Source organism: Propithecus coquereli, unplaced genomic scaffold (assembly GCF_000956105.1).
Source record: "Propithecus coquereli isolate 6110/MARCELLA unplaced genomic scaffold, Pcoq_1.0 Scaffold19, whole genome shotgun sequence".
Lineage (NCBI taxonomy): Eukaryota > Metazoa > Chordata > Mammalia > Primates > Indriidae > Propithecus > Propithecus coquereli.
The window spans coordinates 4,354,140-4,367,248 of NW_012143856.1; the positions used below are offsets into that span (position 1 = coordinate 4,354,140).

The window sequence follows — 13,109 nt, forward strand, 5'->3', positions numbered from 1 at the left end:
GAACAGTGAATAGATGCTGGGCCTGTTGGCTTCAGGCAGAGCGAGGTGGCTAAAAAGCTGTGCTAAACAAGACTTCAGAGAAATCTATATCCCTTGATCGCCTCACAGTTGTATAAGTCATCATCTGGATATGGGTGTAGCTCTATTATCCAAAACCCTTGAAATTAGTTGTGATCTTAAAGTATTAATAATTGTAATGACAAATCATGGTACAAGTGAGTATTGAATTCCCTCTAATTATATAGTGGGGTTAGAGATAAGAAAGAAATTTTATCTCAGAATAATCCTCAATTTTATAAATTTCCATAGTATTCTTTTTTCCTCAGTGAAGAAAGTGATTTTTTTAAATTACACGTTTTTGCTCAAACTCACCTAATGTAGGTTTAGAAAATTTAGTCTCAAAAAACTTTCCCTGGCCTTTCACCTATTGAAAGCATGAAGTAGCATAGAGGGAAGGGCTTTGGAGTCCTGAATTTGGATCCTGCCTGAGTTACTTGCTAGCTCTGTAACCTTGAGCAACTAACTTAATTTCTCTATGCATCAGATTCTGTATTACTGAAGTGGAAATGATAATAAGACTTTATAAGGTTCTTGAGAGTTGAATGCAGTCACAGGAAGAGTAGCTGGCAGAAAGTGAGTTCTTAATAAATAGTAATCATTATTATAGTATTTGTGGAGAAAGGAGGACCAAAATGGTAGAATGAGCTTAATTTCTTACAGGTAATTAGAAAATAATGAAATTATGGAAGCAATCGTGGCTTGAACAAAGGGTGTATTCTAATTAATTCTGTGTTTCTTAAGAAAAATCATTTGTATTACTTAATTCTTTGCAGAATAATGGGACCACTGAGCATCAGGTGGAATCTTTCATAAGGAAAAAACTGGAGTCACTGTTAAAAGAATCTCAAATTCGAGATAAAGAAGATCCTGATAGTTTCACAGTGAGGGCACTACTGAAGGCAACTCATGAAGGCTTAAATGCACACCTAAAGCAGGTATATGGTTCCCTCTTTTATTTGTCTTTTGACAGGAAAAGAAAGCACTGCATACTTTGTTTCCAATCATTTGTCATTTGTGAAATGCTTCTTCAGCTTCCATTTCTATCCTCATATTGCTCGAGAAATGAAAATCTCCAATTGCAAAATGATATAAGAAATAGTTACAAGTAGATGGGTAGGTGGGGGTGGAAATGACTCAAATATTGCTTTGCTGGGACCCTGAGGACAAGGCCCAGTGTCCCTGGACTCATCTTCCCAATGCACTCTCAGTCGAGGAAAGAGGTTTCAACCCACCATGTGCTCACCCTCCCACCTCTCATGTCCAGTCAGACTCTGGAGCTTGCACCTCCTGAGTCTGTTCACTTCTCTTTGTGGCTGTGTCCTAATCTAGACCAAACTCAACTCTCACCTAGACTTCTCTTGCCTGCTTCAATCTATTCTCCACTCTGAAATCAGTACGATTTTTAAAAGATGCATATCTGATCATGTTACTCCACTGCTTAAAATTCTTCAGTGGCTTCCAATTACGCTTGGGATGAATTGCAAACTCTTTAACCAAACTTTCAAGGACCTGCATCATTACATCCCTGCCTGTATTTGTTTCCCTGTCCCACCATCTTCCACATTGTCACGCCAGCCACTATTGCCTTTATATGCTTCAGTCTACCTCACATTCCATTTCCTCTGCCTGGAACACCCCATTCTGACATCTTTCTAGCTAACTCCTACCTAGTTTTTTAAATTCTAGCTTTCATGGGTATCCTGAATGGGTCCTGCCTTAACCTCTGGATTAGGTTAGCTATCCCCTTTATATTGTCCACGGTAGGCTGCTTTATCTTCTCTTTTCTGAAGTTTTTTAAAAAAATACATTGCAATTTGTTCAGTGTCTGTCTTACAACTAGACTGGATTCCATGAAGACAGGAACCATGTCTTGAAAACCATTGTTTTTCTGGTTTGTATAGTGACTGGGGCTTAGTAAGACCTTCATAAATAGTTGTTGGTTGAATGGATGAGTGGATGGTTTGGGCTCTGGCTGAGATTTTTAGCTCTGCTTCCTAATAAAAATATCATAAATGGGCAGGGAAGTGGGATAGTGGGTTTAGTGATGTTCCCATTGTCGGGCAATGAGGGCATTTAGTCTGGCACAGAGGAGATCCATGTAGTTGTTGGCTAAGCTAATGCAGCCTTCCCTGCTACCACCACATGTCTTTCAGGGCTCAGGGATCCTCAGGTAGAGGGAAGAACATATGGGAGTAACCACCCTTGGATCCAAGTAACCACTCAGCAATGGTGGTTGCCCTCTAGATCCTAGGCTGCTTTTCAGGTCTGTTTTGTTTCCAGACATAGAAAACCTAATTCACAATAGCCTAAATGATGGAGAAAGATGTCGAGTTAGGTAAGTGGAAAGTTCATTTACAGAGTGGCCTTCAGGGTGCGCTTAATCCAGAGACTTAATGGTGTCATCAGAGACCTATCTTTTTGCTCTGTCATGCCATTAGTATCACCCCAAGTCTGGTTCTCCTTTCCTCAGTGGTTGCAGGGTGACTGCCAATAGGCCCATGAGATATGTTTCTTGGTCCATATCCAGGGAGAGCGAGAAAGCCTATCTGCCCCAACCAGCAAACCAGAGCTCATGGTTAGCTCTGATTGGGCAACCTAGCTCATGTGCCCGCCCCTAAGCTAATCACTATGGTCTTGAGTAATCGTCCTTCCTGAAACAATAGTTTGGCCAGGGCACAGGATAAATTGGCTTGCTAATGCCAATGAGAACTTACCCTGAACTGGTGCCAAGGTCAGTGTCTCTCAAACTGCATGTTAGAAGGGCGGATGGATTGTGGGGAGACAACCAAAGGATCAATAACAGCATCACTGCCCTTATAATTTATCATTTATAGTTTTGGGTTTTCCTTAAAATTTTTATAAATAGTAATAATCTTCTTACTCTCCTCCCCTCCAATCGCTTATTTTCAACTGTACACATGCCTGTAAGATCACATTCGGTTAGCCCAGCTTGATTCTGCTTCTTCTCGTCAGTGAACTCTCATTGGCTAGTCTGGGCCAGTCACTTCCCCTTATGTGTTTAGGGAAGTCTTGGCCCCATCCTAGATCTTTCCAATGGCAAAGGCAACCATGGGTCTTGGATGTTTTGGAAGAAACAAATTAATCCCATCTCTTTTTTTGCTATTCATTGAAGAGATCCTAATGACAATTTCCCCATCAGGTAAAATGGTAAGGAAACTTCAAATTCCAGAGATGTAATACAGCAAAACTCATCCGCCTTTTTATTATTTTTTCCTTTCCCTTAAATCTGGGTGACAGAGAGAAGGCATTAGATTAGTATAAAATAAATGGAGCCTGTGACTTTAAGAAACTGGGCTGTAAAGTGTTAGGGATTTTAACACTGCTGTGTCTTTAAAATACGGTTTTGGTTCAGTGGGCAAGTAGAGGCAAGTTACTGTTGAGACAAATCCATCCGTGCCAGATACGTATGTATGTTTAGATCCAAAGCTGAGAATGTGCCGAGTGTGGCCCAGGGCAACACATCTCTCAGCTTCTACTTCCCTAGACTGTCAGTCAGCAGTGCAGGATTGTTTCGCTTGTGCTTTTTCCTGGAGAGCCCTGAAGAAAAATAATAAAATTCTCCTTCAAGCTGGAAGAACTTAGTCGACACAGGAAAGAGTTCTTAAGAGTTCATAAATCTCCTTTTCTCTACACCTGAACTGCCAGTGTCTGGATAACCATAAGAAGTCCTGAACTGGGCTTTTCCAGCTCTCAGTGGCCCTGCCCGCTCCAGTGTCTCATTCATACCACTGCCACCGTGACAGGTCAGAAATCTGCAACTGGTCATGCCATTCTGTTTTCAACCATTCAAGGGCTCCTTATAGTTTGGAAGATTAAGCTCAAATCCAGAGATAATAGCCCAGAAGATCCTCCCTTCGTGTCCTGGACCCCAGTGGTGATGGGCTACCCAGTGCACGTGTGTATAAGTACACACACACACACACACACACACACTCCCACTTTCTTCATTTCCTGGAAGGTACCATGCTCTTACTACCTGGTCTTTGTGTTTGCTGTTTTCTTGGACAAGACACACTTCCTCTTCTCCATTTCATATAGATAACGTCTACTCGCCTTCCGGTTAGCTTTTGCATCATGTCCCCTTGCAGTCCTCCTTAATCCTCAAGTCTGGGTAGGTGGCCTCCCTGCACCATCCCACAGTGCCCTGATAGTATGTCGTGATTGTCTCCACCATTGGATTGCAAGCCCAGGAAGGACAGTCTGCATCTTGCTTGTTTGCTGTCACCCTTGTATACATGCCAAGTTCCTAGGGCAGTGTCTTACCCATGATTTTGGTGAAAGATGTGGTGCCGATGCTCAGGCAGAGGTCGAAGATGGGGATAGATGGTTGTGGATATATCTACATCCTGTGTAAAGAGGGGGAATGAGGTGGAAGAAGTTGGGTGGTGGGGAGGAAGCCAGAGGAAAGACTTAGAGCTAGACAGAAACCCTGTTTTATCACCAATTGGCTTTGTAACTTGGACCTATTATCTAACTTCACTATATTTCAGCTTTTCTTTTCTGTGAAATTGGGATTTTAATCATAGTTATCTCCAGGGATGGTTGTATATATTAAATGAAAATATATGCAATGCACTTAGCATTATCCTTGGGGTATAGTAGGGACCTACTATTAATAAATACATTAAAAGTGCCCCATTTTATTCTTAGAATGTTCCTGTCATGGATAATAAATGACATGGTCCCCCTATCAATAAATGGGCTATTATGGCCGGGCGCGGTGGCTCACGTCTGTAATCCTAGCTCTCTGGGAGGCCGAGGCGGGCGGATTGTTTGAGCTCAGGAGTTCGAAACCAGCCTGAGCAAGAGCGAGACCCTGTCTCTACTAAAAAAAAAAAATAGAAATTAATCAGACAACTAAAAATATATAGAAAAAAAATTAGCCGGGCATGGTGGCACATGCCTGTAATCCCAGCTACTCGGGAGGCTGAGGCAGAAGGATCACTTGAGCCCAGGAGTTTGAGGTTGCTGTGAGCTAGGCTGACACCACGGCACTCACTCTAGCCCGGGGAAAAGAGTGAGACTCTGCCTCAAAAAATAAATAAATAAATAAATAAATGGGCTATTACGAGTAGAAAGGAACTCACAGGTTACTTGGTCTGTTTCATGGATAAGAAAACCAAGACCAAGAGAAGGGGCTTGCCGAAGGATATGTAGCTACCTGGGGGCAGAACTGGGTCTCCTAACAGAGATACTTCTATGACCGTATCTAGCTACCTTCCTAATTCCAGAGTTTTTGATAGTTAGTGATCAGCTTTACTAGGCCTTCAAAGACAATGAGCGTACATGTTAGTTAACTGTTGACTGGTGTGCACGTACATGAACCAGTCAACAGTTAACCAACGTCCCCCTGTAAAGCCCTCACTCCTACCCTCCAGTGTTTTTGAATTGCTCTTTCTCCAACCAATTCTTGGACTCCTCCTATCCTCTTCTCACCTCTAATTGCTTCTTTGATTAGTGTCTGTGGATATGTGCAGATGCCCTTCCCAACCTGTTAGTTTTAAGTGGTTTTGCTCACCCACATTTATTCCATTTGTGTGGTTATCTCTGTTTCTTCTCTGTTTAGCTGGAATCCTGGGCAGGTAGGGTCTGCTGGTCTTTTTATACCACGTCATCAGCAGTGAACCACCTGATATATTTTTAGAGATAACAATTGGGTAAGAGTCTAAACCCTCTTAGTAGGGGGCCTTTCTGTTCCCTAACGAGACATAGGCTCCTGCAAGGATTGCTGGCCTAGGATCTCTCACCTGGAAAATTAACCCACATGAGGAAAAATTCAGAGGTTATAATAGCTCTTTCCAGTGCTCACCACAGAAGGAATTATTTCAATGAACAAATAAGCTTTGCTGTGGTTTACTTTAAATAAACAAACAAACAAAGGCAATCTTAGCACCTCAAAGATATGCTTGGATTTTATTTATTTTTAATGTTTTAAAATTCCAAAGCAATGTTCAGTCAATATGATCACTGTCTTTATTCAACAGAATTGGCTCTTAATGACTTTTGGTCATTTTCCAAAATTAAATCTACTCTTAACTGAAAATGATTTATCCCCACTCAGGACATTCAAAAGAACACCTCCTGCATTGTGCACTGTGAGGGCTGGCACAGCTGGGCATTGCTGAGAGCCCCTGACTCCAGCTTTGGGAACATGTGGGCAGCTGCTGTGTCCTGGTTGGCACCCACGCCTCTCCATGCCCATGTGTCCCTCTCTGGAGGCAGATGCAGCCACCTTTGTGATAGTGGAGGGGGGAACAGAAGGGAATGAGCAGGGTCTGTTTGCTTCCCACCTAGAGGCAAATGGAAGAGAGGAGAAGGTCTCCCTGCCATTCTCCTAGAAGTAAGAAAAAAACAAAAGCAAAGAAAAAAATAGTTACATTATACCTTTATTTACTCAGAATCCAGATGTGAAGGAAAGTGGGAAGAAATCGCATGGCCGATCCCTTATGACCAACTTTGGAAAACATAAGGTATGAATTAAGAATAATAAATATGCATAATTCAATTAATATAAAAAGATTCCGGAAGATATTATAACAGGAGAATGTCATCATGACCTTGGAATAACTGAAGATTTCTTAAACAGGACCCCAGGAAAGGAGAAGATTGATACTTAAAGTACTTTAAAATTTAAGAACTTCCATTCATCAGAAGTACCAAAAATCAAGTTGCATACTGAGAAAGAATATTTTAAATATGAATATCCAGTAACATATCCCAAAGAATGTATATTTAATGTTTTAAATGCACATATTCAGCATATAATGGATATGTTATTAAAAAGGATGTGTATATTATATATTCTTTCCTGAATATATAAATGGCTCCTACAAATCAATAAAAAGGAACCTAATTTTTTAAAAATGGGCAAATCACTTAAACAGGCACTTCACAAAGGAAGGTATCCATGTGTCTAATAAGGAAAAGAGGCTCACCTTTATCAGTCATCTGGGAAACACAAATAAAAATGACAAGCAGATTCCATATACACCCAGCACACACACAAAAGATGGCAATTACGAAGTGTTAGTGAGGATGTTGAACAACTTGAGCTCTCTGTACGGCTTGTAGGTATGTACATTTGTGTGATTAATGTTTCACAGTACCTGCTAAAGCTGCCTGTCACTACGACAAAGCAGTCCCTTTACGTATATGTCAAAAGACAGAAACAACAATATTTGTAGTGACATTATTTGTAATAGTACAAATAAGAAAACAGTAAAACAGTTCAAATATCCATCAACAATAGAATGAATAAAAATTGTAGTATATTCTCATAGAGAAAACTTAGCCATGAACATGACAAAATTATGGCTCTATGCAATAATATGGTCTTTATAAACATGATGTTGAGCAAAATAAGCCAGACCCAAGAGAGTACAGTTTGATTCCATTTATATGAAGTTCAAAACCAGGCAAAAGACCCTTTAAGGTAGAAATCAGAATAGTTGTTACCTTTGGAGAGAAAGTAATGACTGAATGGGACGATCAGAAAGCTTCTGGTGGGAGGCAGATAATATTCCATTGTCTCACTTGGGTGATTTCACTTTGTGAAAAGTCGTCACTGATGTACTTTTCTAAATGTATATTACACTTCAATAAAAAGGTAAAAAATGATATGCAAGAAAGATATGCATTATTAGATGGTGAACTTTATTAATACATTATGCATGAGGTTTCTATAAGACCATTTCTACTTTAAGGAATGTCTTATCTGGAATTTCCTGCCTGTCAATGCGATAATTTATTAATAGGCTGGGCAAATTAGTCATTATAACAAAAAATTAAAAACAACCAAAATGTTCACCCATAAGTATACTGTGATTCATTCACATAGTGGACAAGTATGCAGCCATTAAAAGATGATCACTCTGAAGAGCTCAACATGCAAAACTTTTTTCATTAAATGAAAAAAGTAAGATAAAAATTGGATTATATGGTATGCTAAGATGTATCAAAACTGTATGTACAGAAAATATTTCTCTGAATGTTATATATCATTGGTGATTCATTTCTTATTTCTACTTTTGGCATTTTATAATAAATGCATTTTAAAAAGATAAATTTATTATTATATAACTCAAATTATTAACTACATGTGGAATTAGATAATGTTTCATTTCTGTATTACAGCTTCTCATTAAAATTAAAATTATTTTTCAAAGTAAATGTTTTAGGAAGTACTTCAGCTACTATAGAATTAGAATTTATGATGCTTCAAGGCATAAGAATAATAGCTGTCCATGAGACTATTTGTAGATTATTTTTATAAATATCAACCATATTTTGAATTTAAAATTAATGTATATAGCTTACAGAATGACTTTCTATGCCATTTCATTTAATCATTACAACAATAATACTTTGAAATAGATATTATTGCCATACCCTTTCTAAAAACACAGTAAGACGCTAGAGAGGTCAACCAATTTACCAGCTCGGTGAAAGGGTGGGCTGGAACGTGAGCTCATCAGAAGGCAGGGCTCCCCTACCATGCGTACTGAGGTTCTCAGGCATAAATAACATCCTGTGAGGGGCAGGGTCAAAGTTGTAGCTGAAAAGGTTCCAAACCAAACTGGTACCTCATTGTCAGTGCAGTAGAAAGTTGAGTGTGTTTGTGCCAACAGTGTAGCTTGTTCTTTTTTTTTTTTTTTTTAATTTGTTGAATGTAAGGAAATCTGGAAGGAGACTTGGTCCTGCGGTAATCTGGGGATAGAGTTCCCTTTCCCTTTCTAAGCCATCTCCCCAGATGTCGAGGGTACTCTAAGTGTCTTACCTTTGCTTACAGAAGCTATATTTTTAATGGCAAGTTTTTCTGCAACTGTTAATGTGGTCCCTGCCCATCATTTATATAGGCTATGTGTTGCCTCAATATTGGGGCTATCTCCAAATTGGTGGGGGTGAAACCACATCATTCCAAAAAGCTTTTGTGTCAAACAGCTACTCTGTCCAGAAGATACCAGTTTAGTTCTGGAGGCTTTCAGCCTGTATCCTGTGGGTAGCAATTTTTATTCTGCTGCTAAAAATGAAAATGGGTCAAAATCTCAAAAAGGCAGTTTGATTTAGATGATCATTTGAGTACATACTGATCAAAGTCAGGCATGGTAGTTATTCTTTTGAGACAGGGTCTTGCTCTATTGCCCAGTCTAGAGTATAGTGGCATCATCATAGCTCACTGCAGCCTTCAACTCCTGGGCTCAAGCAGTCCTCCTGCCTCAGCCTCTGAATAGCTGGGCCACAGGCACACACTACCACACCCAGCTAATTTTTAAAAGTTTTTGTAGAGATGGGGTCTTGCTATTGCCCAGGCTGTTCTTGAGCTTCTGGGGGCTCAAGCGATCCTCCCACCTCAGCCTCCCAAAGTGCTAGGATTACAGGTGTGAGCTACCATACCCAGCTAGTTATTCATTTTTTAAAAGCTACTACATGTCCTTTTTGAAAAAACCAAATCTGCCTTTTATAATTCATTAATCAATAGTGAGCTTACTTTACAAAAGGATATTTTTCCCCTTATAGTCATTTAAATAGGTACTGTAGCTTTGACCCTACCCCTGGTAGAGACCTTCAAATTCACGACTAATAAAGTCTCTCAATACCTCAATATTTTTTGGCTTAGAAGTCAGTTTCTGAGCAGGAAACCCTCAATTTTGCACTAATATTTTAATATAATTATGGCCTTGGACATGGTTGTTACTAATGGTAAAGCAAACTGTAATACTTGGTCATTTTTTCCCCTCCAAGTTGTTGTGCTTGCATGTGTGTGCATTTTAAAACCCAGTCTGTTCTCTGTATGTTGTAAACACACCCGATGCAGTGAGTTTGTTAAGTTTACTACGATTTTTCTGGCAGAAAACCACAAAATCACGGTCTAAATCGTACAGTACTGATGATGAGGAGGATACACAGCAGAATCCTGGCAAGGAGTGTGGCCAGCTGTACAGGTAGGAAAGCGTCTCCAGGTTTCCTGCTCAGACTCCTGGGGCCTCTCTATCCCTGCTAGCTTGGCTGTTTCACTCGCTCGTGTCTAGAGAATTGGCTTGCAAGGTAAAGTGCTCAGTGCAGTGTGGGACTTGTGAAGATCAACTGGATATGAGATGGCTACGTGAGGGAACTTAGCACTGTGCCTGGCACAGCACAAGCTCCTCATAAATGCTAGTTGTCACAGTGGTCAAGGAAGAGGTATCTTCAGAGAAGAGGGAGGGGGCCACACAAACCAGTCAGAGGGCTATCGCAGGAGACTGAGGGGGAAGATAGATGCTCGGCACACGTCAGGAGCCAGGGATTTGAAACCAGCCAGACTTCAAATTCTTGTTTCTCCACCAATCAACTTTAACATGGGACAAGTTAGGCTCCACATTTAGATCGATCCCTTAGGGTCACTGTAAGGATTAAAGGAATTACACCAATTTGCTTCCTAAGCCCTGGCCCCATTAAACAAGTGCCCTGAAATATTGGCTACTGTTTGCTTTATTATTGCCAATAATATTTGTGATGAGTAACATGACTATATTTTCAGAACCTAAATTGTGACAAATGATCTGATGTAAGATTTTCTGGCAGTTTATTTATACCATAAGTCTCACAAAGAAATGTAAATTATATTACAGATAGATAGATATGGATGCATACACATGCACCTGTGCCTGTATTGAAAGATGAAACAAGAAACATATTTTATATTTGAGCTCCAACAGAATACATATATATAAAATAATAGCTAATTAATAAAGGCAGAGGAGGTATATGTGGTCCCCACACTCAGGGAACAGAAAATTGAATAGGTAGTTACAGTAAAGGATAAAAGAGAAACAGGATCACCTTCTGGGAGACTTCTGCTGTGAATGTTCTCAAATATAAGTTGGAGAGAGGCTTAACTCTGAAATGTATGGCCAGGGAAAGGGCAGTGTCTGAGGAAAGCCACAATGATCTTAATGTGTACAAATGAGACATTGCTACGGGCATCACATGAAATCGTGTTGCATGCCACTCTCCTGTCAATTATAGATTTTCCTGTGATAGTAACGATGGCCTGAGCATATCTGATGGTGCCATTTTGGGACTTCAGTATCCTAATCCACCTCCAGGATGAGAATTAAAAAGAGATAACTTAATGTTGAATTTCTCCATGTCATGGAGTGTCTTACAGTTTTACTTATAATTTCTAGGTATGGCTTCACACTGATTTATAATCATTAGCCTTCACAAAACCAGATTTTCACCAGTGGTTATAGAATTTCCTGAAAAGGAGGAACATGTATTCTTTCTCTCCATTCATTTTTATACCTGTCTATGTTCATGCCTCCATTCTTGGCAAAATGAACTATTAGAGCATTTTATTCTTATTTTTTTTAATTGAATGTATGTAAGTACCATTAGGGCAGGTATATTTGTCTGATTTGTTCCCTGTTTTATCTCCAGTAGGTGTGCAATAAATATTTGTTGAGTAAATAAATCTATATCACCACTATCTAATTCCAGAACATTTTCACCACCCCCAAAAGGAGCTCTTTACTCGTTAATATTCACTCCCAGCTCACTTCTCCCTCATCCTCTGGCAGCCACTAATTTACTTTTTATCGCCTTTTCTGTACGTTGTATATAAATAGAATCATACAATATTTGGGCTTTTGCACTTGGCTTCTTTTACTTGGTATAATGTTTTCAAGATTCATCCATGTTGTACCATTTACAAGTACTTCTTTCCTTTTTATTGCAGAATAATATTCTGTTTTATGGAGATACTGCATCTTACTTATTCATTCATGAGTTAAAGGACATTTAGGTTGTTTTCACGTTTTGGCTGTTATGAATAATACTGCTATGAACATTCATGTACAAGTTTTTATGTGGACATATGTGTTTATTTCTCTTGGGCTGTTCCTAGAAATGGAGTTGCTGTGTAATAGGGTAACTTTTTAAGTTTTTTAGGAACTGCCAAAACTATTTTCCAAAGCAGTTGTATCATTTTACATTCCTCCAAAATATATAAGGGTTTCAATTTTTCCTTATCCTTGTCAGCACGTGTTATTGTCTGCCTTTTTCCTTATAACTATCCTAGTGGGTGTGAAGTGGTATTTCATTTGCATTTCCCCAATGACTAACGATATTTATCACATTTTCGTGTGTTTATTGGCCATTTGTATACCTTCCTTAGTGAGGATTGTTTTTGATAGTTAGATATTCCCCTACAGAAGACGAGAGTGTATGTGAGGGTAATGTGAAAGCCTGTGGAGGACGTTACTGCAGTAGAGAGTAGTGGTACAATTTGTAAGATTGTGGAGGAGATCCTAGGAGTTGTTTGTAGGAGAGGGAGACTTCAAAAAACATGTAAGAGAAAAAAGCACTACGTAAAGTAATGCATATTTGTTTTAAGAAAGTTAAAGAATATAGAAAAAATATCAAGAAGAAAATGAAAATCTCTTGTAATTACACCTCTAAACAATAATCACTATGGAAATTTGACATATTTCTCTTTAGGTATATAATTCTTGTGACCTATAATGCAATGTTTCTATACCATTTTAGTCTAGGCTCTCCTGTCTGCAAAGGTTCACTGGTAAACTCTGGTGTTAGTCCCTAGCTGGGTAACAGTGGGAATCAAGCCCTTCACAATAGAGCTTGCAAATGCATGAGAAGAGGCTGTGATTCCTGGCAGAGCAGTGAATAAAACCACATTACAGTAGCCCCCCTTTACTCTTGAGGAATACATTTCAAGACGCCCAGCTGATGCCTGAAACCATGGACAGTACTAAACCCTATATATATTTTTTCGTTCCTTATTAAGTTGAGAACTTTTACCTCTTCACTTAAAGGAGTCACTTTATGGCTTCTCCTTGGCATATACGAAGGACCGACATCACTACTTTTGCACTTTGTGGCCATTATTAAGTAAGATAAGGGTTTACTTGAACATAAGCACTGTGACACCTCCACAGTTAGTCTGATAACCAGACCGCACTACCAAGTGACTAGCTGACAGGTAGAGCACGCAGCATGAACATGCCAGAAAAAGGGATGATTCACGACCT

At 39.5% G+C, this 13,109-nt stretch overlaps 1 protein-coding gene across 2 annotated transcripts in view; it reads left to right on the forward strand.

The window, feature by feature from the left end:
• PLCH1 (phospholipase C, eta 1) overlaps positions 1–13,109 on the forward strand; it is a 97,092-nt gene that overhangs the window by 65,382 nt on the left and 18,601 nt on the right. For both annotated transcript variants that reach the window (XM_012642869.1, XM_012642870.1), the window contains exons 10-12: positions 834–995; positions 6,480–6,551; positions 9,931–10,022. In XM_012642869.1, the coding sequence (XP_012498323.1) occupies positions 834–995; positions 6,480–6,551; positions 9,931–10,022 (326 nt within the window). The remainder of the gene's footprint in view (positions 1–833; positions 996–6,479; positions 6,552–9,930; positions 10,023–13,109) is intronic.